This window comes from Girardinichthys multiradiatus, chromosome 22 (genome assembly GCF_021462225.1).
Source record: "Girardinichthys multiradiatus isolate DD_20200921_A chromosome 22, DD_fGirMul_XY1, whole genome shotgun sequence".
Classification (NCBI taxonomy): Eukaryota; Metazoa; Chordata; class Actinopteri; order Cyprinodontiformes; family Goodeidae; genus Girardinichthys; species Girardinichthys multiradiatus.
This window is the reverse complement of record NC_061814.1, coordinates 35,482,157-35,506,573: the sequence shown is the minus strand read 5'-3', so window position 1 is coordinate 35,506,573 and position 24,417 is coordinate 35,482,157. Positions and strand designations below refer to the sequence as shown.

General features: G+C 40.6%; 1 protein-coding gene across 3 annotated transcripts in view; it reads right to left on the bottom strand.

The window, feature by feature from the left end:
• LOC124858653 (actin-binding LIM protein 1-like) overlaps nt 1-24,417 on the bottom strand; it is an 89,331-nt gene extending 64,914 nt beyond the window's left edge. The window contains exon 1 of one of the 3 annotated variants that reach the window (XM_047350761.1): nt 24,152-24,417. In XM_047350761.1, the coding sequence (XP_047206717.1) occupies nt 24,152-24,164 (13 nt within the window). In that variant the 5' untranslated portion in view covers nt 24,165-24,417. Of the gene's footprint in view, nt 1-2,134; nt 2,413-24,151 lie in introns of those variants that run through there. The other 2 variants (XM_047350758.1, XM_047350767.1) reach the window with 2 other exon arrangements.

Here is a 24,417-nt window from a genome sequence, read left to right as displayed (position 1 = left end):
CGGTTTGACCATTAGACTGAGGGTGATAACCTGAGGTCAAAGAAACCTTAGCTCCTAGAGCTAAACAAAACTGTTTCCAAACCTGCGAGATGAACTGTGGGCCTTGGTCGGATAAAATGTCCTGAGGGATCCCATGAAGACAAAACATATGTTTAGCGAGTAGTTTGGCTGTCTGTAGGGCTGACGGAAGCTTCCTGAGGGGAATGAGATGACATGCCTTAGAGAAATGATCCACAATTGTGAGAACTGTTGTCATACCCGAGGAAAGGGGAAGTCCAGTAATGAAATCCAATGCTATGTGAGACCAAGGTCGATTTGGGATGCTGAGAGGTTGGAGAAGACCTGCGGGTGACTGGTTACTGGACTTATTTCTGGCACAAATTGCACAAGCCTGCACAAACTCTTTCACATCTTTATGCAGCGAGGGCCACCAAAACCGCCTTTGAACTAGAGCAATAGTTCTACTAACACCAGGATGGGCAGAAAATTTTGCTGTCTGCAACCAATCTATTAGTCAGGAACGTACTTTAGATGGAACATAGATGCGGTTTGGCACTCCATTTAGGTGGACAGTTATGTCTGATTAGTTTTGGAGTTTTGGAGTTCTGCTACACTCAGGATATGGATTGAATAGAACCCTATGAGATGTCAAAAGCTCGGGATATTGCTTTATAATCCAACCCTGCTTTAAACCTCTCCATAAATTTATCCCTGGCCCATCTGCTGTGTACCTTGGTCTTTGGGATGCTGTTTGTTCACTGCTTTTTTCTAACAAACCTATTAATACTGAGATCAAATATTGGATAGGCTGAGACTTTTCGCTAATTAAGTGACCTCTGAAGGCAGTTGGTTTAAACTGCATTTATTTAGGGGTGTCAGAATAAGAAGGGTTGAACACAAATGTACTCCACACTTTTAAGATTTGCATTTGTAAAAAGAAAATTTGAAAACCATGTATACTTCTCCTTCCACTTTAAAGTTATGCCCTGCTTGGTGTGGATCTGTCTCATAAGACCCCATTAAAATATACTGAAGCTTTTGTATGTAAGGTGACAAAATGTTCAAAGGTTCAAAGGGTATTAATTCTTCTGAAAAAAATTATGCAGCTTCAACAAAACTTTAAGTCAAGATGCCAGAAGAAAACCTCTTGTGGCCAATAAAATTGCATAAGGCAGAAAGAGGATTTTAGCTTTTTAATCTATCAAAGCATCTACAACAGGAGCAAAAACCATTTCTGCCAAGTCTTAAAGAATGTTTCATCTTCTTCACAAGCACTCTTTCATGACCCAGATGTAGCAGGATGCTTCTTGGAAATGTGAGTTTTGCTTGTGGTTACTTTTTCATCGAGATGTGAAATGACAGATGATGCAAACGTGGAATCTTTACAAACTGTAAAAATATTTACGTAACTTCACAAACATTACAAAGATAGCCCAGATTAAGATTTGGTGGGAACAAATGATGGAAGGTGTTGCCATGGGGGAGTGCAGCTTTTTTTCTTTAAATACACATTATTAGCTAAAATAAAAGACACTGCTCTCTCTGATGCTGACTATTCATCAGACAGATACGACTGATCCCACTTCTGTTTTAGGTCCAACAAAACAAATAGATTAGACAACAGCAGACATGATAGAAATCATACAGCAGACAGTGACAAAGCTCAAAATAACCGTTTAGTCTGGAGATGAATGGCTCAGGCACCAGAAAACCTCTATGTCTAAGACGGAGCTCAGACAGGGTTGCTGGAGTTCAGCTAGCTGAGTTTATGAATAAAGTCATTCCTTTGCTTATAAACACAGTTGCAGAGTTCTAGTCTGATAAACAGAAAGACGGGCAGACCAAGGAGCACCATACCTCCACAGACATGGACACATGCACCTGAGAGTATTTGGGGACACAGCGGTCTGCTGCATAACATATTACCCTCTAGTTGTAGTCCACTATGCTGTAGCTCCACCACTACTACCCACAATCTCAGAAATCCACACAAACATCAAGGAAAATACATGAGCTGCCCCTGCACACTGAAAACAAACATTCTCGTAAAGCCTCTCCTCTTTTTATGTTGCAATGCGAATCAAAACATCTCCCTCACCACCGTCTCCTTCATCTTTCCCACACTCTGTCTTACCGTCCAGTCCAAAGCAGGAGGTGATTTTCTGGGCATAGTTGCAGAGCCCATCGTAGCCAGGCTGCTGCTGCTTCAATGTATTCCTCTCCTCCATCTCTGCACAATTCCCCACACACTCTGTCCTGTCCGGCAGCGCTTTCACTCTCTCCTCTGTTCTTCAATTATTCAGGCTTTTGCCAGGACACATGCATGCGCACCACTCTCTCTTATTCGCACATATACAAACACAAACACATGCACACAGAGTCAGACAGGGAGAGAAAAGTGCTGAGGCAGAAGGTCGTGTTGTCTTGCAGCCTGAGCAAGCCCTCTCCAGTGGTAGGAAAAGGAAGAGGCATCAGATTGGGTTACAGCAGAGTGCCTCCCTTTTTGTGATCCACCATTGATCATTTAGATTGCACTGCAGTGTAACAGGTACAATGTACAGGATGTGCTACATCAGCTCTGAGATAGGGCAGGGCAGATGGGTAAGTCAGAGCAGGGCAAATCCACAGAGATGTGCCAGTTAGAAGAGTGGTGGGTGGTGAAGGCTTTTTGCAGCTGGACAAGCCTTTAAATCATTTCTGTCATTTCTAATTATGAGAGAAAAAGCAAGCCAGTCTTTTGAAAAAGAGATAAAAGAAGGAAGCATGGTATCCACAATTGAATTACATCCAATTACTTCTTCTATTAGACCCCATTACTTCATCTTTAAAACAACAGTAAAGCAAGACATTTCTCTACTACAGTGTCTTCAAAAGAGGGAGTAATTATCACAAAATAAAAATTGGGATGTAGATTTATATAGTCACAGGCAGAAGTTTAGATGCATTTAAATACATTGCAATGGAAAAGTACCAGCCTCCAGGCAGATTTCTTTTGTTTTTGCTTGTTTGTCAGACTTAAATGCTTTAGACCATCAAATTACTTTTTCAGGTGCAACTCAATAAATTAGAATATTTTTTAAAGTTAATTTATTTTATCTATATAATGTGTTCTGCATTATATAGATTCATTACACATAGATTAATGTTTACAAGTCTTCATTTCTGTTAATTATGATGATTTCTGCTTACAGCTAATGAAAACACGATATTTAAGATTAGAATATTACATCAAACCAATAAAGAACATTTTAATAAAGAAATATGGGGTTAATAAAAAGTATGTTTACTATCTGCTTAAAGGTTTTTTGCAAAATGTCCTTTTATCTGACAAACGAGCCTTATCGGAACGCATATTCTAATTTACTAAGATGTACCTGTAATATGAAACCAGCGTGGCCCTATGCAAAAAATGGATTTGGTCCCTTGTTAAATCATGAATTAACTGTGATCATCCACATCTTTAGTTCAACTTCACTAGCCACACCCAGGTATTTATTGTGATAATAATAAAAGTGATTGATAAAAAATTATTTACCACTACTTTTCAGTCTTTTTAGGTAACTATATGGCTGTGATTGCATGTCACAGCAATAATAGCCCCACAAAAACAAATACTGCTCTAAAAAAACATACCCACTTTTAAATAGGCCTTTTTAAGACGCCAGTTACATAAAGAAGTGTGATTTCTTATCACTAAACTGCACACAGTAACTGCATTTAATCTTATTTTTGAATTTATTGATATTTATTGTTACTTTCATTGAACCAACAGTGGAGAAAACTGCAAAACCAGAATTCTGACAATACAGTCAGCTTTTGGGATTTCCAGTATTACCCAAAATTTAGCCTTATCACAAAAAATCCAAATTCTTATCATTATAAGAACTTTTTATTCACGATAAACGGTACGATAAATGTCCATTCCTATAAGGGGCATTTAACCAAATATAGGGGGCCATATTAGAGGCTGTATGTTAATTCTGACCCTATGTGGATCAGAGTAAATCCACAACACATCCTGATGGTCTAACGCGTTAGTGTATCTAAGAATGTAACGGTACACCTTTATAGTCCAACACGGGCTCTTTACCCACACGAGTGATTAAACTAAAAAAGCAAGTTTTACAAAACCTCTGAGGTACAAATGGAAAGATAGAGGCTGAGCTATCTGGTTTGCCTTTTTCAATTATGAGGGGATTTTCCAGAGTACAGTGATGGAAACGGAAAGATTAAATCATTACTACAAAGGTGACCTTCAACAATCCACTTAAGCTCCAGCCGCCCTGGCTGAACTCCATCATGGCCGTTAATAGCAGACTCATCCGCAGCTAACCACTCACAGGTAGCAATGATTACGTTAATGGATTTATAAAATAAACAAAATAAATAAATAAATAAAGATTATGGTTAAAGGTCCAGGATGGAATAAAACAGGAACCACAATGAAAACTAGAAACCGCAGACAGAGTAGTATGCCCGTAAGGATGTATTACAAGGTGGTGCGATTAATGGGAAGGAATTCGTACCAAGGTAAAAGCTGATGGCCCTGAACTGATAACAGGAGAGCAAATGGTGGAGGTGGGGGCTGGGGAAGCACATTAGGACTGAAAGCCCACTGATGGCGTTCTCACTCATTCTCGGGACAGACTTCTACTTTGGTTTTCATCAGTCAAGTTCTGGCTGAAATGTCATAAAAAACAAGGAAATGCAGAATGGAAGATGGAAAAAGAAAATATTTTCACATTAAAAGAATGATGTTATCTTAACAATGAATAAAATTGTACCATTCAAGCAATGGTAAGGATATGCCTGTGATCCAGGTGAGGGGATAAGCCAACCAACCAATCCTGTCAGACCAGAGGGATCTCAGCATGCACAGAGAACCTAAATTGCATTCTCTTTCACCTAATGATGATATTGAAAATTTTTGACTACTTTTGAAAGAATGGCTCAAGTCTGTCGATGGCCAAGAGATAAATGGACTATCCGGCTTATTCCCCTACTGACTGGTAAGGCACGAAGTGTTTATGTCTTAATTGATATTGCACACTCAGAAGATTATGAAAAGGTGAAGGCAGCCATATTGCAAAAATATGAGATTACAGCTGAAACCTATCGTCGACATTTCCGTTCTTTGGACATCTTTCCTGGGGAGACTGCAAGAGTTTTATTTGCGCCTCAAGGACATGTTTTCCAAGTGGGTTAAACCAGACAAGGCAACCGTGAAAGAAGTTTCAGAGACAATGATCCTGGAACAGTTTCTGCAGATGGTCAAACCTGAGCTGGAAGTGTGGCTTCGTGAGCATGACCCAAAGACAGCAGAAAAGGCGGCACAACCCGCGGAGGTCTTCATAGCAGCTAGACGAGGGACAAAACATAGTACTTTTGGCCGGGACATCAACTTTCCCCACAAACGTGAGTCCTCTAGGGATGGAAGGGGTTGTGGTCAGTCAGAGAACAGGGGATTTTCTAGTAGTAGGCAGATTACCTCTAGTAAGTACCAACCTGATGCTGCTAAGAATCCCCCTTTTCATTCAGTTAAGCGAGATACAAGATGCTATTTATATAATGGACTGGGTCATAATCAGTACTCTTCCCCCCTTACTAATCATTCTGAGCCATCCCCGTTTTGCACTGTCCCCAGGCCGACGAAACATGCTTTTCAGGATGCTGCTCATACAGTAACAGTTTTGGTTAATGGTCAGCGTCAGACAGCCTTGCTAGATACGGGGGGATTTCAGACTGTGGTTTTGTCTTCTTAGTACCTAAAGAAAACTGGACTGAGGAGAAATATCACATAAGTTGCATACATGGAGATAAGCATGCATATCCAATGGCTGATGTATATCTGACTGCGGGAGGGCACACATTTCATGTCAGTAGCCCTTGCCTCAAAGTTGCCATATTCAGTTATTCTGGGTAATGATGTCCTCATTATTGCAGAGCTCATCCAGCAAGCAGAACTACACTCTCACAGAGAACAGTCAGTAGCACGCCCAGAAAATGTGGCCCCACAGGAAGGGAGGGATGCCCTGTTAGCACAACAGAGACATTAAGGACATCCTTCAATCAAACGAGGTGTGAAAATTTTGACAGGTGGGTGGGACTTCCGGTGGCTGGGACATCCTAGGGCGGGACTTCCGGTGGCTGGGGCTTCCTGTGACGTAACCGGATATCATCATTAATCGGATGTTGTCATTAGCCGGATATCATCATTAATCGGATGTTGTCATTAGCCAGTTGTCATTAGCCGGATATCATCATTAATCGGATGTTGTCATTAACCGGAAGTTGTCATTACAAGGAAGCGAATCTTTCTAATTGTATGTTTTTAGATGTTTTTTACATCTAAAAACAAAACATGTAGTTTCTCCACTTTAAAAGGTCACTCAATTTAATGCAGGCACATCACACGAAATTCTGACAGATTGTAAATTCATTTTGTTTTAACACAGGGGGTTATTTAGATGCTATTTAGAAAAGAAGGATGAATTGGCTTCTGTTGTAGAGATGATCTAAAACAGAGAAACCAATGAACTGAAAAAAATTGTTATGAGTGCTCAGTATCCTGTTTCCAAATTAGAAATAGATTCTACAGCTAAAAGACTTTGTTTGGAATCATGAGAGACTCCATTTGGTAAAATGGATGATAATTTTACTTACCTTAAGCTTTTCTTTTTTTCATCTTAGAGCATCTTAGTTATTGATGATTTAGAGAAAACAGTTTTCTCCTCATTCCACGTGGGAGCCAGTGGTTGTAACCAGTATGTCTATGTAAAACATAACAAGAAACTGAAAAAATAAAAAATAAAGGTTATAAAATCCTCAGACATGTCACTGTTTATTGAATTAAAGAAGACAACTTGTGTATTGTCTCAGACAGTCTTCACACCAACTGTAGTCACAAAGTAATTAAGAGGAAAATAGCACTTTCCTGGCTATAAGTCTGGAGCATTGTCTGACAATACACATCCACTGTTTAATGAATTAACGCATCTGCGCTGTTGCTGAGATGTCTCGGGGGGTATGGCCAAGGGGCGTAACTAAGCGCGCTAATAGGATTTCGTCATTAGGGGGCGAATCTAGAATCAACAAATTAAAAAACAGAGGGGCGTTCTTCATTGTTTGTTTTAAAAACTAGCAGAAAACGCAACAATTTACCTGCAGTATTCGCTGGAAAAGAACGCTTGTTGAACAATGGTTAGAGTTAAGAGAGTTTTTCATCAAACCGGGGAGAAAAGCAAGATGTGCCAAGATGATGAACAATCATCTACATCATCTATTTCCTCGTCTGAGATATCTATCGGAATTCCTATCGTAACATACTCTGCAGATGATGATTCAACTTCACCAACAACAATGGATGAAAAACAGGCCTCAGGTCAGCTAAGACGTACATCTCTTCTGTGTGAAACCCCAGTAACCGTCTACAGGCATACGCGCCGTGAAATGGATGCCCCGAAGAAATCAACATATTACCTATGCAAGGTACAAAGGCCTCCGTTCGACACTCTGCAGGAAGAGTGGTCTTTGGAACCATATGGACTGAGCGGTAGCTGGGGGTATATTTTCATGTACGAAATAGGAGAGCTCTGCCTGTATCAATTGGATCAAGACGAGGTATTTAATGGATCATAGGCTCTGTGTACTCTCACCCACAACGACTGGGCTGTGTTACGGCTGGCAATCCCACACCTTAACGATAACCCTGAATCAGTCTCAGTGTACGAAAGGGAGGATGAAGATGAAAGCTCTCCTCGACCAGCAAAAAGGATGAGAATGTGTCCTTCCGATGTTGAAATAGCTGCGAGAGAACCTCTCTTTAGTGCAGCGTGGGGGTCAAAAACCACAGCAAATGGCCGCTGGTCTTTTCAGGCAAGCAAACGCAAGAATAACCAGACGACCCTCTCAGATCTGTTTGTGTTGGCATTCAATCAGAACTGCGGTGTATTCAAGACTGTGCTGGCTCTACCGTATGATGCTTGGGTTGAGAAGATTAATGAAATTGGACAGCGTCTTTCCAACCTTTTCGAAAACTCATGCTGCTGGATTGATGTTATGTCAGTGAAAAGAATCCTGACGTTCCCTGTTGTGGATCTAAAGCCCACCCTCTTTTGAGGACCCACTCCCCTTCTTGAGGACCCTCCCACCTTCCTGCGCTATATATCAGGGTCTAACTGCGAGCTCACAGACTCTTCTTCTTCATAACGGCGGGCGGCAGACCTTGAGAATGTACGGGAAAACACCATACTGGGACCTCTACAGCCAGCAAGAAGAGACCGTCTTCTCTCCTGATCATGATGATAAAAGCTTCAACACCGGGCCATATCATCCACCTTCTCCAGACCTCTACTCACCAGCCGCCTCATCGTCGCAGCTCTTTGAGTCCCTATTCAGTTCAGGGACACCGACAGGACACAACCTCAGATCGTATCATCCGCCTTCACCCGGCCTCTATTCACCGCTATGCGTGGCTGAGTCTGTACACACAGATATCCAACCTGAAGACAAGAGGGTGATTGTGGAGGACGAGGCAACCATCAGCTACTCACCTTCCCCACAAACACCAGACCCGATACCTGCCCCTCAGCCTTCACCAGAGGAGGAGGAGAGTAATCAGGGTGATGAAATTGACGGCTGGATCTCAAGCGCTCTCATCAATACGGTGAAAACAGCAATACTTCATTTATTCAACATAACCTGTTTGAACTATGTCAAAGAAACCTGTTATGGGTGCATTACGAACCACCCGAGCCAACGACAGTATCAGTGCCTGGAGATATTGGAGGAGGAGTATTACCAAGTCAACTTTCAACGCATCGTGCGACGACTCGTAAACCCCAAGCTCCTTCCTGCTATTCGGAAACTTCTGACACTTCGACGCATACAAGCAGATGACTTCAGAGTGAAAACGATTGCTGAGACGGTTTTATATGAACTGAAATCGGTACAAGGCTTCCATAGTGCAATCACTGATATGTACGATAAGATGAGCGGTAATGATTGTCTCAAGCAGCTTAACTCTGTCTCAGAGTGCTACGATCCGATCTCAGATGATTGATGACTTGTTTTGTCTTTTCTGTATTCTCTCTCGGCTTTCTACTGGTATACATATATAACAGTTTTTTGGTTTTTTTAAAGATTGCAATGTTTGAATTGATCTTTATTATCTGAATGTGGTTTTTTTTCTGTTTCTCTATTAAATACGGGTACAAAATAAAAAAAGAAGTATAAATATACCCTCAGGTGTTTGTTTTATTCATTATTTAACAAGTAATCGTCAGAGTGAGCATAAAACTGGGATGTCTGAAAGAAGGATCATGAAAAATGTATATTACAACCCATCAAATCCTGGACGTTTAGGGGGTTTAGAAAGGTTGAGGAGGGTTATACAAGATGAAACGGGGAAGAAGGTAGCGGTTGAAAAAGTTAAAGATTTTTTATCGGGAGAAGATACCTATACTCTACATAAACCTGCAAGAATAAAGTTCTACTATAACAGCGTTATTCAACTCGAGACAGAGATGGAACTGTTTTTCAAAAAAATTAACTCGGATATCCGCATTAAATTCAGCAAAGTTCAAAAGAGATTTGCATTTCAAGCAAGCGGTCCGTATGAAATACGCTTCTTCAACACTGGCTTATATGATGGGAGTGAAACCAGGGGAATGGATTCATGTATCTGAACCAAAACTGGCTCCTTTTCCGGCAGATAAAAAGGCTGGTTTCTATCACCTATACTGTTACAGCGACGTGGTTAGCCCGCAAATAGTAGGCGACACTTTTGCGCCTTTACTGCGGACCGTCAAAGTACAAGGCGACTTCAGTGATATGGTTACTCTGACGTTTAACCCTGCCCACTACCTTCCAGTTTCCAGAAGACATATTGAAAATATCCATATAGAAATTAAATCGGACCAAAATGTTCTTGTAAATTTCGTCTATGGTAAGACCATCGTAAGACTACACTTCAAACCGGGGATATCACAACGTAGCCTGAGATAAATTTTATTTGTATAAACAGAGATATATATAACCTCTAAGACTGATTGATTATCATTCATATTACCCTGGTCCTTCAACACTGCATCAAGCAGGCAAGAGAGAACATGGCACATCTAAGTCTGAGACGTGATCCAAATTGCTTTGTAAATTACTATGTAAGTCAATCAGGCGGTAATCTGCCAGGGTTTTATGGGGCCCCGGTCATGTACGGACGCGGAATTGGATCATTATTTTCAAAATTATTCCGCTTCGTATCCCCTCTGGTTAAAAAAGGATTTACTATTGCAAAACCCCATCTTAAAACGGCTGCATCAAATATCGTTTCGGATGTCATCGGTAGAGCCGTGAGTAAAATGAGTGGTTCTACACGCACCGAAGGTCAAGAAGGTTCAGGAATTATGGTTTTATCCAAAAGACCCAGAACAAGACCCCCTGGTGATCGTTTAAGGACAGTTAAAAAACAACGACAAACGCGAAAAAGGAGATCAGTTGGAGCTGACAAACGAAGAGGAAGGAAGTCATCCGCATGTTTTGATATATTTAAATAATGGCTCTTTTACATAACAAATCATCAGAGTGCACGCTGGCAGAGTTGGACTTATTTTCTGCCCCGATGACGCAGCTATCGATTGAAGATAAAATTTACACCGAGATCCAGCCTTTATCAGCAATCACCGATGGAGGCCCGATCGAGTTTTTCATTCCGGGAGATGGAGAAAAGTATCTAGATCTCAACGATACGCTGTTGCATCTCAGAGTGAAAATTACTAACGAGGATGGAACAAACCTGCCGGATGATGCACCTGTAGGGCTCATCAACTACCCGTTAAACACCATCTTCAGTCAGTGTGACGTCACTCTCGGAGATCGATTGATTTCACAATCCAGCGCTACACATCCATACAGAGCCATGATTGAGACATTGTTAAACTTTTCTGAGGATTCTTTAAAAAGCCAGTTTAGCTCTGGTCTTTTTTATAAAGACACTGCAGGGGCTCTGAACTCTATTGTTACAACTAACGGCCCTAACCAAGGTCTTAACAGCAGAGCAGGCTTTACGGAAAATTCCAGGGAGGTACATCTACTAGGCCCCCTGCATGCAGACATATTTTTCTGTGAAAGACTTCTTTTAAACTCTGTTGACCTCAAAATTAAACTTACAAGAGCCAACGATGCCTTTTGTCTCATGGTCGCAAGAGACTCTACTTTCAAACTCAGGATATTAGGAGCATCTCTTTTCATCAAAAAAGTTGTATCATAATAATCAGCTTCAAAACATTATGTCCACTGTGTGCGGTCACCATTGCATTTTTTATCTATGTCATAGAGCGTGCGGATTATCACTGCAGCAAGTGTTGTCAAAATACACCGGAGATGTGATTAAGAATGATTTAATGGTATCTAACTTTGTGAAAAAATATCAGAAATGTGTCATTAATCAAAGTTGTACATTTTATACTCACGGAACATGCTCTTTGGAGATGTTTCTGGATTGTTATGGAATTTAAATTATCTTTTTTTTTTTCCCATTGTTTGTTTTTTCTTATGATATAATATTTGTGTAATGACATCATATGTTAGTGTGTGAAGCAGAGAACGAAGCTAGACATGAAAATATAATCAATAAATATTTTATTGAATAAAAGAAATAGGCTACATGTTTCATTTTCTTATAACGGTTTATGGTGAAAATGTAATCCATCGGGGTGGTAGTGTCGTCTTACGAAGAAACTTTTTTGACTTCCGATCAGCATTTTTTGGATCTTCCAGCTCGGATCTCGACCAATGGGAAGAATGAGTTATCTGCCTTCTTCTTCTTGTTCTTCTCTGCTTAATGCTGGGTGGTGTACCCCCATTTTCAATAGATGTACCACCTGTTTTGAACTGTCTATATTCTTCACGAGCATAAGGGTTAATGACTGAAGATATGGGGATGTTTACCTCTGACAAGGTATGTAGAAAGTCTGACCACCCTTGGGGTAGCCATGCTCCAGATTTTTTAAACGGAAGGATGAGATTTTTCAACAAGTCAATCATGTGGGACCCCTTTACAACATTCCCTTTATATACAAATTCACCTCGCGAAGTCCAACTCTCACTTCTTTCGGATAATTTCATCAAAATGTACTCAGCATTTTTACGGTTATGCTTCGGTAGGCTTTTCAGTACATCCGTAACAACCTGACCCTTAGGGGCCTCGTCCTGCCCTGGGCCTTGTTTTTCTTGGGACCGCTCATGTTCAGGAACCTCTGTGTCACGCTGCAGCGTTAAACTTACCCGCTGTTCTTCTTTCACACCTTGCTTGAGTAGAGTCAGATACCTCTGGAAAAGTGCATCATATTTCTTGATTTTTTCATAAGAAGTCAAACCGGGCTCGTTTATTATCGCTCTAATTTCAGCATCCAAATTCTCCTCCGCCATCTGTCTGATGGACGTGTCTGACTGGGTCAGACGCTTGAATTGATGAGGGGAAATGAGAAACATTTTCTGCGATGTTCTGAGAGACATTATCTCCTGATTATACCACCCACTAGATCACCTATCAAGGGAGCAAGAGCCGTTAAGATGGGGAGAATAAAACCACCTCGTTGCCTTTTGAGAGCCAGCTGTTTAGTTTTTATTCCGGTTTTTTTATCACCCAACAATCTGATGATTTTTCTTTGCTTCTTCAATTTCCGGTGTTGAGATGGAGATAGTTTAATGTTACCTTTTAGGATATTCAGAGCAATCTCGCACAGAGCCTGAAGAAAGTCGGGAGAGCAGTGTGCGGGAATATCTTTGCGCTTCTGCGGGGTGGCCTCAAACAAGGCTCTGAATAATGGTACATTCCTTTTTATACGTGCAGACATGATGACTTACTTTGTTCTGGGCACATACACAGCAGGCCACTGGTGAGGAAGTATGCCTGTTCTCAATCTGAAATGTTCTGGGCAGGTAGGCGTAAAATCGATGATTAAATATCCATGAGCTTCTCTCGTCGCATCTTCAAAACTCTCCAAGAAGAGACCCTTTTGAGATGGAAACATTTGACGGGCCAGTATATTCAGCTGCAGCTTATCTCTCGGGTTCTTAAACAACACCATATAATTACAGTTCAAACTAATAGTGCGACTGAACTTTCCTTGATGAAAAACATTCTGAGTCAACATCATAACACTCATATTACGATGGTGACGAAACTGGGTAAAGACCTTCATCACGTTTTCATCATCTGAGGCTTGAGCGATAACATCGTCTAGAATAATCAGATGATTCTGATCAGGAGGAAACAGGTTTTCATCTTCAAAAGAATGAGGCAATCCTTCCACAAATGTTATATTTTTATTCATCTTCTGCAATTCAGCATACATCGGCTGAAAAGATGTGCAAATCCACACAATATTTTCTGGAACAACATCCATGACATGATTACAGTTCTGCAAAACACTTTTTACAAAAAAGTTTTTTCCACAACCACTGGGTCCTATTATTATACATGAGAAAGGCGCTCTAAATCTAGGATCAAAATCAACCTCCTGTAAATTGGCAGATTGCAACATTTTTATTTTATCTTTCTTCTTCTTCTTTTTATGCTCTAATAACCGAAAGGCAGAGTTGTCCCGTCAGAAAAAAGGCATCTCTTGTCATACACCAACCGAAACCTTTTAACAAATGCAGCATTTCTTAAGAGGAATCTCTTTTTATCCCTCCTGATCGTGTGCTGAGGGATTTCAATGACACCCTCAGTTGACCCCTGTAAGTAGCCCTCGACCAGCCCTTTGATGCTGTCCAAATTGACCCTCTCGCTGCATTCATGCGTCTGAGTGATACCCTTAGCACATATCACTAGCTTTTTCTGGTTTTTGGTTTGATATGCATAACTCTTGGGTCCTGTTGATGCAAACTCTGAAATGCTGTCTCCTGCGAGCTTGTCAGTAAGATCACCCAAATAATTCCCCAACTCCAGAGGAGTTTCACCACTTTTTGTCACATAAATCAAACTGTCTGTGTCAATATAAATCAATCTGTCCTGTAACTTCTCCATGCTGCTGAGAAGTTTTAAACGCGCATAAGCGGTGGTGAATGCTGCAATAAACACATTGTTTACCTTGCTTGGGGGAGAGATGACACGTTTTTAGTTCCACTGCACTACACACATTTCAGGGTTGAAGAAATGGAAGTAGTTAACCCTGTATTTACTCGAGAACATGAAGCTGAAAAACTCATCAGGGTTAGTGATGACTGTGGTCTGAGACAGATCACTTCGCTGCGTAAACTTCCCCCAAAAGCTGTTTAAGCACAGTTTCGCTACCTGTCTTTTGGCAGGGTTCACCTCGATTTTGCCTGCGTCTAATTGGATACCCTGGTGAAGTTTGTAGTCTGCGACATACTTTGACCTGCTCTCCTCATCCACCACTTCAGATGGGTAGCCTGAAGCCTCCTGCTTACCCTTTAAAAAGCAGTGAATGTAACCTTTAAAGATTGTGTCGCTGGTCTTCTCAAAATGCCAAACTTCAGTGATTTTAGCTAGGCGATAACCACACTGCAGCGCTTTACAAAACTCTACACTCACCCACACACCTGTCAGAGCTCTGTCCTCATCATTATGCCTGCAGGGACCTGACTGGTTATTTATCTCAGCACATGTGCGGCAGAGAGTAAACACCAGTTTACCTTGGGATGTTCTGTAAGGCAAAACAGGGAAAAAGAGACCTCGTGGGGAGTAGACCACAGCTCTGATGAGGCCAAAGTAGCTGCTGGGGTCATCAAAATGTTTGTAAATGATGGTGGGGTGCCCGAGGAGAAAGACCCTAGCTAGCATTTACATAGGGGTACAGAGATGTGTAATCCACATAGTGTACAGTTTCACCTGCCCCCGCTGTGTACCTCAACCTCATAGGACAGGTGCGTCCACCATACAGAGCATCTCGGGGTGATAGCGGTTCGGGTGCATTAACTTTCTCAAGAAAGCTGATCACCACTGGGTCTGATTTTTTCATTTCAGTCCACTCATGCTCCCAAATAACCTCGAGACGAAGACCGTACACAGTTTGGAGCACCTTGCTTCTCTCAACAGTGGCTGCGTAAAACTGTTCAAATGCGACCCCTCTCAACGGACATTTGTCATGAGGCATGTAACAATTTTTACAGCCGTGGAAAAAACAGCCGTAAAATTCAAACGCAACTTTGACACCGTTAATCTCTGCATACCCGTCCACAGAATATGGACCAATTTTCCTTTCCCCCATGTTCAATGCATGTTCGATGTCAATTTTTCTGCTGTCTGAAATCCAGCCAAGCCATTGAATGGACGTGCTGGAAAACGTCTTACTACTACGCCTGTAGTCCAGAGGTGAGGGGATGGCCAAGGTTTTAGGAGGAAGGAAATTGGTTACAAAAACCTTCATGCAGGCTGAGGCTATTGTGACGCATTTAAGCGGATCCACACTTGTCTCCTTAAAGAACTCATCCCTGAATTTAACACAACCTTGATAAAGAATGTCCACATCATTTTTACAATAACGAAGAGCTTCCTTCTCAAAGTCAAAGACCCCTTTGCTCGCTTCTCTGTACCAGCTGCTAAACACCTGTTGTTCTTGAAGGCTCATGCATTCTACAGCGTAGGAGGATGGAGGAGGAAAAGACCCCACATGAGATGAGGTTTAATGCCTAACTGCAGCATAGCTGTGAGAATCAGGTAGCTATCATACCCACGTGCGTTATGAGCTATTAAGGTAAAGCCTCTGTCTCCTGAAATGGAGAAGTAATTTTTGGGTGCAATTCAATCCATAAGCATGCCATTCCTCACCTTTCAGCGTTTTAACACAGACCAGATAGGGGATGTGCACACCGTTCTCGTCAATAAAGCATTCAGAATCATAAAAAACCAGTTTATCATCTAACTGATTACAGGCTTGGGCGGTTTGAATGTAACACAGATGACCATCGCACGTCACATCTAAATCAGGAGGTATATTCTCACCACAAATACGGCATTTTACATTACACACGTGTGGTTTATCCTGCTTGCTGATTGGAATAACGTATATCCTTTTGCACACCTTGCACAGTTTTACCAACTCACAGTCACTCATGGGCCTGTCAGCACTAGGTCTTTTGCGAGGTTCCCTGTGTCTACTGAAACAAGAAGAGTTACGACAGATTCTGTGACAACCTGCACAGGCGACAGGTTCGTTAATTTCACGCATACACTGGTATGAGTGACACACCGGACAATAGCCTTCACAATGGTGTGTGTCTGGCTTTTCATAGCTCCCGTAACAATATGCAAAGATGTATCTCGATCCTATAAAACCCTTGAGATTTTTTATCCCATAGTAGTGACCTTGAAATAACAGCAGAAAGAGAGGGTTTGATTGATCAGGGAAACTGGTCTCAAATTTACACAGAGCTGCAGAGTCTGTAACGGTTCTGTGAAACACTACAATTTTTCTCTTTAGAATGTTTTCAAATTTACCAATGTCGCTGAAAGTTACTGCTGTCTGATCATCTAAACCAGCCCTGCGTTGCCACTCCCTCCCCAGCTCTAAAGCCTGATTATCAGTAAGGTTAGAGTCAGAGACGTGTGCAAGACTTATGGCAAAGCATAACTGATTACCGGTATTATCTACAATATACAGGTGACGCTTTTTCTTATTAATCAGTTCACAGTCTAACGTTCCTTTAACCTTACGTTTTGACCCTCCTGCAGGGTCATTAACTACCTATAGAAGAAATTCCAGGTTATTATCTGCAGGCATTTCAGCGTTGGACTGTACTAACTCATCCAGAAAATCCTCAAAAGCAGGCAGAATCATATTCCCATCATCGTTAATGGTAAACGTGACGTTACGGTTCAGATTTTCCCCGACTAATTCTAGCTGCACAACATCGTTACGTCTGGCTAAAGATCTTGCAGTATCGGTTAATTCAGTGAGAATATGCATGATGTTTATATAGATTGTAGCAAGATCAGGAACATGACCAGGGCAGGGAGGCGGGATTTTGCATTGATGTTCGCTATCTGAATTCTTTGTCTCAGTTTAATCCATATCCTATGCCCAGAGTTGACGATCTGTTGGAGAGAGTGGGAGGAGCTAAGTATATCACTACACTGGACCTAAGTAAAGGGCACCGGCAGGTGGCACTAGCACCAGAGGCACGCAAGCTAACAGCATTCAGTGACACCATTTGATATGTACCACTTCAAAGTGATGCCATTTGGTCTTCAGGGAGCACCTGCCTCATTTTAAAGATTTATGGATCATGTTTTGAGAGATGTGTCAGATTTTTTAGCAGCCTATTTGGATGATGTGGTTTAGCCAAACCTGGAAGGATCACATGCTCCTTTTACGACAGGTGTTGGGGTGCATCAGAAAAGCTGGACTGACCATTAATCCCCAGAAATGTGCCGTTGCCCAGAAAGAGGTGGCCTATTTAGGCTATGTCATTGGGTTTGGCAAGATTAGACCACAGGTGGGGAAGGTGGAGGCTGTTCATTCTTTTCCTGTACCTACTACCTTCTTTTACTGTACCTACTAGAAAGGTGAAAAGCTTCTTGGGCCTTGTAGGATGGTACAGGAAGTTTATTCCTAAATTTGCAGAGCGTACAGCTGTGTTGAACAGCTTCACCAAGAGCAAGTCACCAAATAAGATTCAATGGATGGCTGAACATGACAGAGCATTTAAGGATCTTAAAAATGCCATCTGCATGGAGTCTGTTTTGCACACCCCAAATTTTGAGAATTCCTTTACACTGCAAACAGATGCAGAGTGGGTCTTGGGGCAGTTTTAGTGCAGGAGGATGATTTAGAGATGAAGCCGCTAGTGTTTCTGAACCGAAAGCTTCTGGACCAGGAGACCGGATATGCGACGGTGGAGAAAGAATATCTAGCAATGAAATGGGCCATTGAATCATTGAGGTACTACCTGCTGGGAAGGCATTTCTTTTTGGAAACAGATCACCGGGCCCTCCAGTGGTTGCATCAGATGAAGGACGCAAACGCACGGATTGCTGGATGGTACCTCGCCCTGCAACCGTATAACTTCACAGTCCGCTACAAGGGTGGAAAGACCAACACTGTAGCTGACTGCTTGTCTAGGATTCCTGAAGGTTAAGGTACTGTGTTATTAAAAAGAGGGGGGAGGAAATGTAATGAAGAGCTTCATTACTTATGCTTGTACACTTAAAATGCTGTTTTGAATATTGTTGAAAGAACAAATTATACTGCGAAAGACATTGGAGTATTTTATTCTTAGTTTGTGAGTGTTTTAGGCAGCTTCTTCTCAGCTGGTACTGATGATGACCTGTCCTGTTAAACAAACCAAACAAAATGTATAAAATACCAGTATTGTGACTAATCTTTGAAATGGATTGTGTTCCAGTGTATTGTTGAACAAATGACTTACCTCCGTCTCTTACTCTGTAGGGTGTTTGGGCTAAAAGATTCCCCGGGGGCCAGAGCACCTTTGAAAGGTTCCAGAAGAGACCGTTATAAATTGAAGGGGAGGAGTAAACTGTGTGCATTTTAGTGTTTAGCGTTAAAGACTTAAGCCTAGGTACAGACTTGTTTTAGGGATGTTTAGTAATAATATTTGTTAAATAAAGTAATGTTTTAACTATTTTGTAAGTATGTTAGTGTATAAGTTTGTTTCCCCTGTCATGGTAGGTCTGTTAATGAGAGGGGCTATAAAAGGCCGCCGGTTAACAACTTGAGTGTGGCTGTAGCTGTAACCATGTGTGACTTGTGTAACAGGATCTCCTACTTGTATGTCTTCAGTGTTGTTGAATAAACACCAAGTGGGTCTGCACCTTTTCTCTGCCTCAAGCGTCCTGCCTTAATCAGCTGCCAAGGGCCATTCTAACAATACCCCTTGAAATTTTTTGTACATATTATGAGGTGGAAGAAAACATTTATAGGCTTACAATTTACTTTACTCGGATACCCCTAAATAAAATCCAGTGCAACCAAATGCCTTCAGAAGTCACCCCCTGATTGTAATCTAATAACATTCATGAATAGGAAAAATGTTTTTAAATAAATAAATAAAAAACATGTATTATTTTTTTTCCACTTTCCATTTTTCCACTACTATCTGTGTTGGTCTATCACACAAAATCCTTATAAAATACATTGAGGTTTTTGGTTGCAACGTGACAAAAGGTGACAGAAATCAAGCCGTATATATACTATTGGACAGAACTGTCTAAATACACTTCAAATCTAGAAAAACTACATTACACAGTAACTCCTTTCATCTTAAAAGCTATGTAAAAACAGGACGGACAGAAGCATGTTGTCACATTTCTATTTCTTATGGAGCCTCTAAAATGTCAACAACATAATAAAAACTGTAATTCTTCTAGAAGTCAGAAAGATAGACTAGCAAAGAGACACAGAAATGATGCCAGATTTTGTAAATTCCAGACAAATATTTTTCCAATTGTTTGATCAGCTAACAGTCCAAACATAAAAAAGAGAAGCTACAACATTGAAAGGCTACAGTGTGTATAGTGACCTTTTCCATTAAACTAAACATTTTACTAATTATTTTGATGGTTTGCATGCATTCAGATTCTCTCATAAGAGTTTACCACAGCTTAAAAATTTTCTGTTCAAACATTTTATGTGCCTTGTCAAAAACCATGAAGCTTGAGATGAATCAAGATCTACTCCTTGTACATACACTCTAAAATAGTCTTGTAATGTTTAGATGGACGGTTGGAATTCTCTCCATTTTTTTGACTCTTATAGTGTGGAAAACTAACAACAGAGAACGGACAATGTTTTACTTTGCAGACTTCCTTACTTACTCCATTTTATGTAATTTCTAAAAGGTTTTTGCACAGATTTGCCCTCTATCTTTCAACTGTTACATCTCAACTAGAATTTAACATTTAAACAAACAATTTCAGTTTCTTAACCTACTGAGTAAAAACCCAGGTATAAAACATATAAAAGCTTTTTATTACCAATCCAATTGCAGTATCAAGCTTTGACTGACCAGCACCAGTTTTGATTTTCCTTGACCTGATCTACGTAAGATATTCCAGTCCTAATTGTAAATCTGTAAGTGGAACAGATTTTGAAATAGAGCCAATTTCAGTTAGCATAGATGTTGAAAAAGCAAGGGAATACCCCTTTACTACACAGCTAAGTTAAAAAACCAACTTCAGCGTTGTTATTTTTGTTGTTGGACATATGGATAAGAAAAACAGACTAAAGCACATGCATTTTCAAAGTAAATGTGTTAAAGTTAGATGTCCAAGATGTCCTAAAAAATCTAAATATTGAAGTGTGGAAAAGCATGGAATTTAGACATAGAAAAGAAACCCTGAATGCAACTGAACAATTCTGGTCAGACCTTTACAGTTTCAGACAGTCACTGGCATTAATGTCATAATAAGTTTGGGCTTTTTGTTATTTATTTGAATGGTTGTTTTTCCTAGATTAAATCATATAACACACACCTTCCACAAGTTAGAATTTACTGTGGGTGTTGATTGCTATATTTTGTCTTTTTATTGTTAGATCTTTAAGTATTAGGCTTCTTAACCGGAACCTGAGTCCGAATTTACCTTAACATGTAAATGTGAGCTGATCCTAGAATGTTCAATAATCAACACAGGAAAATAGCAAAATTAGAAATGCAGATTCAAATGTATACATACACATGTCTGTTAGCAAGTTGAACACTGACCACACCTTTTTTGTAGCAATCATCAAGCTTCAATTGTAATTCTTCCTGTCATAAATGGTAACATTTGTTTAAATTTGTTTGGTTTTCTTGACATAGACCTTACTTTTAAGTATTGTCCAATAGGTTTGAATTCAGAACCATTTCATAAGCTTGTTATTAGCCCAGTTTGTTCAACCAAAAAATAGTTTTAATGTGTTTTGGGAATCACTGTGCTGCGGGAACAAACATTTGTCCATATTTCCAGCATCTTACTGTTGACCCTGTGGTAGTCCTCCTTTCATTATTTCATTATTCATTTCATTACATGCAACATATCTGTGGCAAAACAGCCCCACAGCATGATGCTGCCACACCCATACTTGACAGGTGTTAATCAACAAGCTTCTGGAATAATTCTGACTGGATATTGGGCAACTTTTCTTTTTAGGATTGGTGGGTTTGTTGAAGATGTTTCAGTTCTCATCCAAAAGGCTTGTTCAGTTCTCTTGGGTTTTAGAAGAGAAGTCAAACATCTTCAGGAAACGACAGAAGTCCAGTAGCCTTCTGTTTAGGCATTAATGGCTGGCATGTCCTGGATGACTGAGGATCTACAGTAACATTTAAATTGTCTCCTTTCCTGACACAATCCAAACATTTTCAATAGGTTTGACCTCTTGGACAGCTGACCCCTGGTTTGGTTAAATGCTAGCCTTCTTTATCCTTTCCCAGTTGTCTTGTGTGTTTGTTATCATGGTGCTGGTGAGACACCCAATTTTTTACAAGTTTCAACCATCTAGCTGTTGATTTATGGTAAAGTTCAGGAAGATGGATAATTCGATTCAACACTACCCCAGTCAGCGAAGCTGTCCCACAGCATAATGCTACCACTACCATGCTTGACAATTAATATATTGCTCTTAGGTTTGAAACCCTCACATGGGCTCTTCAAAACATTCGTCTTGTAATTATGGCCAAATACAAAAATCTTTGTCTTGTCTGACCATAAAACTTTTCTCCAGAAGACATCCCTCTATGTGGACAGCTGCAAATTCCTGTGGACCTTGAAGGTGCTGAATTTAGATCAGGGGCTTGTTTCTGGGTCGGCACCCTCTGCTTCACTGTGGTGAGTAATGAAGGTGTTCCGGCATCTTCTGGTTTCTGATAAGCTTGTTGCTTGCTAAGTTAATCTTAAATATCACAACCTATTTTCTTTCATCTGAAGGTAACAGAGTTAGATGGTCCAACAGAACAATGATCCTAAACACACAGTACAACTGGTTTTGGGATGGATAAAGAAGGCTCACATTAAGCTTTTAAACTGGACTTCAACCTTAACCCTACCGAATACATAAAGACTTAACTTAAAAGGAAGATTCATGTCAGATGACCGACAAGGCCCACTGAATTCAGCCAGACTGATACCCTAAGCTTGACAATTGCTACAAACGTTCTGCAGTCAGGATGCAACTTATTGTGGGTATATTTGTGTAACATGTGTGGATCAGAGAAAATCTATGATAAATCAAAACTTGTGCATCCAATTCATGTTTTTGAAAATCAGTTAAGTTGTATGTTGTCTAATCATTCCAGAACATGTGATACTTACTTTGCATGACTAATGAAGGACTGTTTGCAAGGGCTTAACCACGCTTATGAGATCAGCAGTGTTTACCTCAGAGCTGTCAAGTAGCTCCATCGATCTCCACCAGCAACCACGGAGAACCGACACAACAGGCCACATCATTAATGTAAGAAGTTCAAAGGCATCCTAATACCCAGATTCAACCACACAGAGCCTGGGGGTGTGATATGCTGCGCACTATAAGAGCCTGTATGCAAGGCCGCTGCATTAGTCAGTAATAGAATGATGTTTGCCATACTAAATCTACTAACTACATTAATTTATATTATAAGGTGGGGTTACATCATGTTTTTGCAATTTTGTTAGCTTTCTATGCAACGTTTGGTGAGTCAGTTATGGACCATTTAATCACATCCTTCAGCTGGAGCTAGATTCACCATGTGAGCACAAAGAGATTTGCTGGCTCATAATCCACCTGCACTATTTGCATACAGAGCCTTGCAAAAAGTATTCATTAGCTTAGAACTTTTCCACATTTTGTTCTGTAACAACCTTCGCCTTCCAGGGTGTTTTTTTATTAGTAGCTGGACAGGATGAACGACAGAGAGAGAAGGGGGAGACTTGAAGCAAATGGCCTAGGGTCAGGAATCGTACCGGGGACATAAGGGGCACCTGCTCTACCACTAAGTTGTGGGACGCCACCTCTAATTGCCTTCAGAAGGCACATAATTAATAAGTATTCTGTAATTTAATCTCAGTGTAAATACAACTATTCTGTAAAGACCACAGAAGTTTTTTAGAGAACATTATTGAAGGCTGAGAACTGAAGCAGAAAGATCAGAAATAATATTCTGGAGAGGTTTAAAGCAGGATTAGGTTATAAAACCAACCCCAAGGTTTTAAACATCTCCCTCAGTGCATCTTTTGAAAACAGAAATAGTATGACACAACTGCAAACCTACCATAACATGGCAAGACAAGACTGCAGACAACTTGATACCAGAGTTCAGGTACACCTTCAAGCATGGCTTAGTCAAAGTCCAGACCTAAATCCATTAAAGAATCTGTGGCAAAGTTTGAAAATTGACGTTCACAGACAATCTCCATCCTCCTTGGCTGAACTTCAGCTATTTTGCAAATAATAATATGCATAAGAAAACAGTGTCTAGATGTATTTAGCTGGTAGAGATATGCTCCAAAAGACGTGCAGCTATAGTTGCAAATTGCAAATGGTGGTTCTTACGATTATTGACTCAGGAAGAGCTGAATAGAAATGTCCATCGTAGTTTTCTGATTTTTGTTTATAAATAAATCTGGTTTTCACTGTTTATTGACTAGGGGAACTTTTATTTAGAGGTGTAAGTGACTACAAATGCAAACCAAACTGCTTTTTTTATTTTTAATCACAAAAACAAACATTTCCATTCTATTTTGCAGCTAAGCACTACTTTGTGTTGGCCTGTCACAAAAAATTAAAGAGATCCACTGAGGTTTGTGTGGCTGCTATAAGTGGCGTGACAAAATGTGAGAAACATAAAAGAAAAATGGCAAAAAATCCTAACACCAGATCACAAACAAATGAATTAATGTGGAACTCTACGAGGGTATGGAATGAAGTCAGCATTCATATTTATATTCATGTTACAGCGCATATCAACAAAATAAATTAAAAGGAAAAAATCTAAAGCTGCAGCAGTGGGAGGTGTAGTTTCAGTTTGTATGCACCAGTGTAACCTACTTATAATCCCAGTGTTATTATCAGAGTCCACTGCTTCAAGCCAACACGAGAAGGGCTTTTTTTCCCATCAGATATTCTTGAACAAAGACCAGGCTCTTACCCAAAAAAAGATCTGTGGGACTTTTTTGACTTGTTATGAAGGCTTCTGCGGCAAAAGATATACTCACCCCTAGCAGACATGCCCGGTAGGTAGAGCCTCTTTTCCTTTGCTGAGATTGAATAGTGGGGGAAGCAGACCCGGTGCAGCAGCTTTAGAGGAAGCCCGGAAAAACAATAGCCTATCTGTGCGTTAAGTTTTCCCAGTTATAAAATGGCATTTAACGCAGGGAAACATTCTGCAATGAGGTGGACTGGAGAAGAATGCGCGATGGAAAGAGCACTTTCCAGCTGCAGGGCGTGTCCTGGAAAAGACAGCATCCTTTCTGTTTTTTAT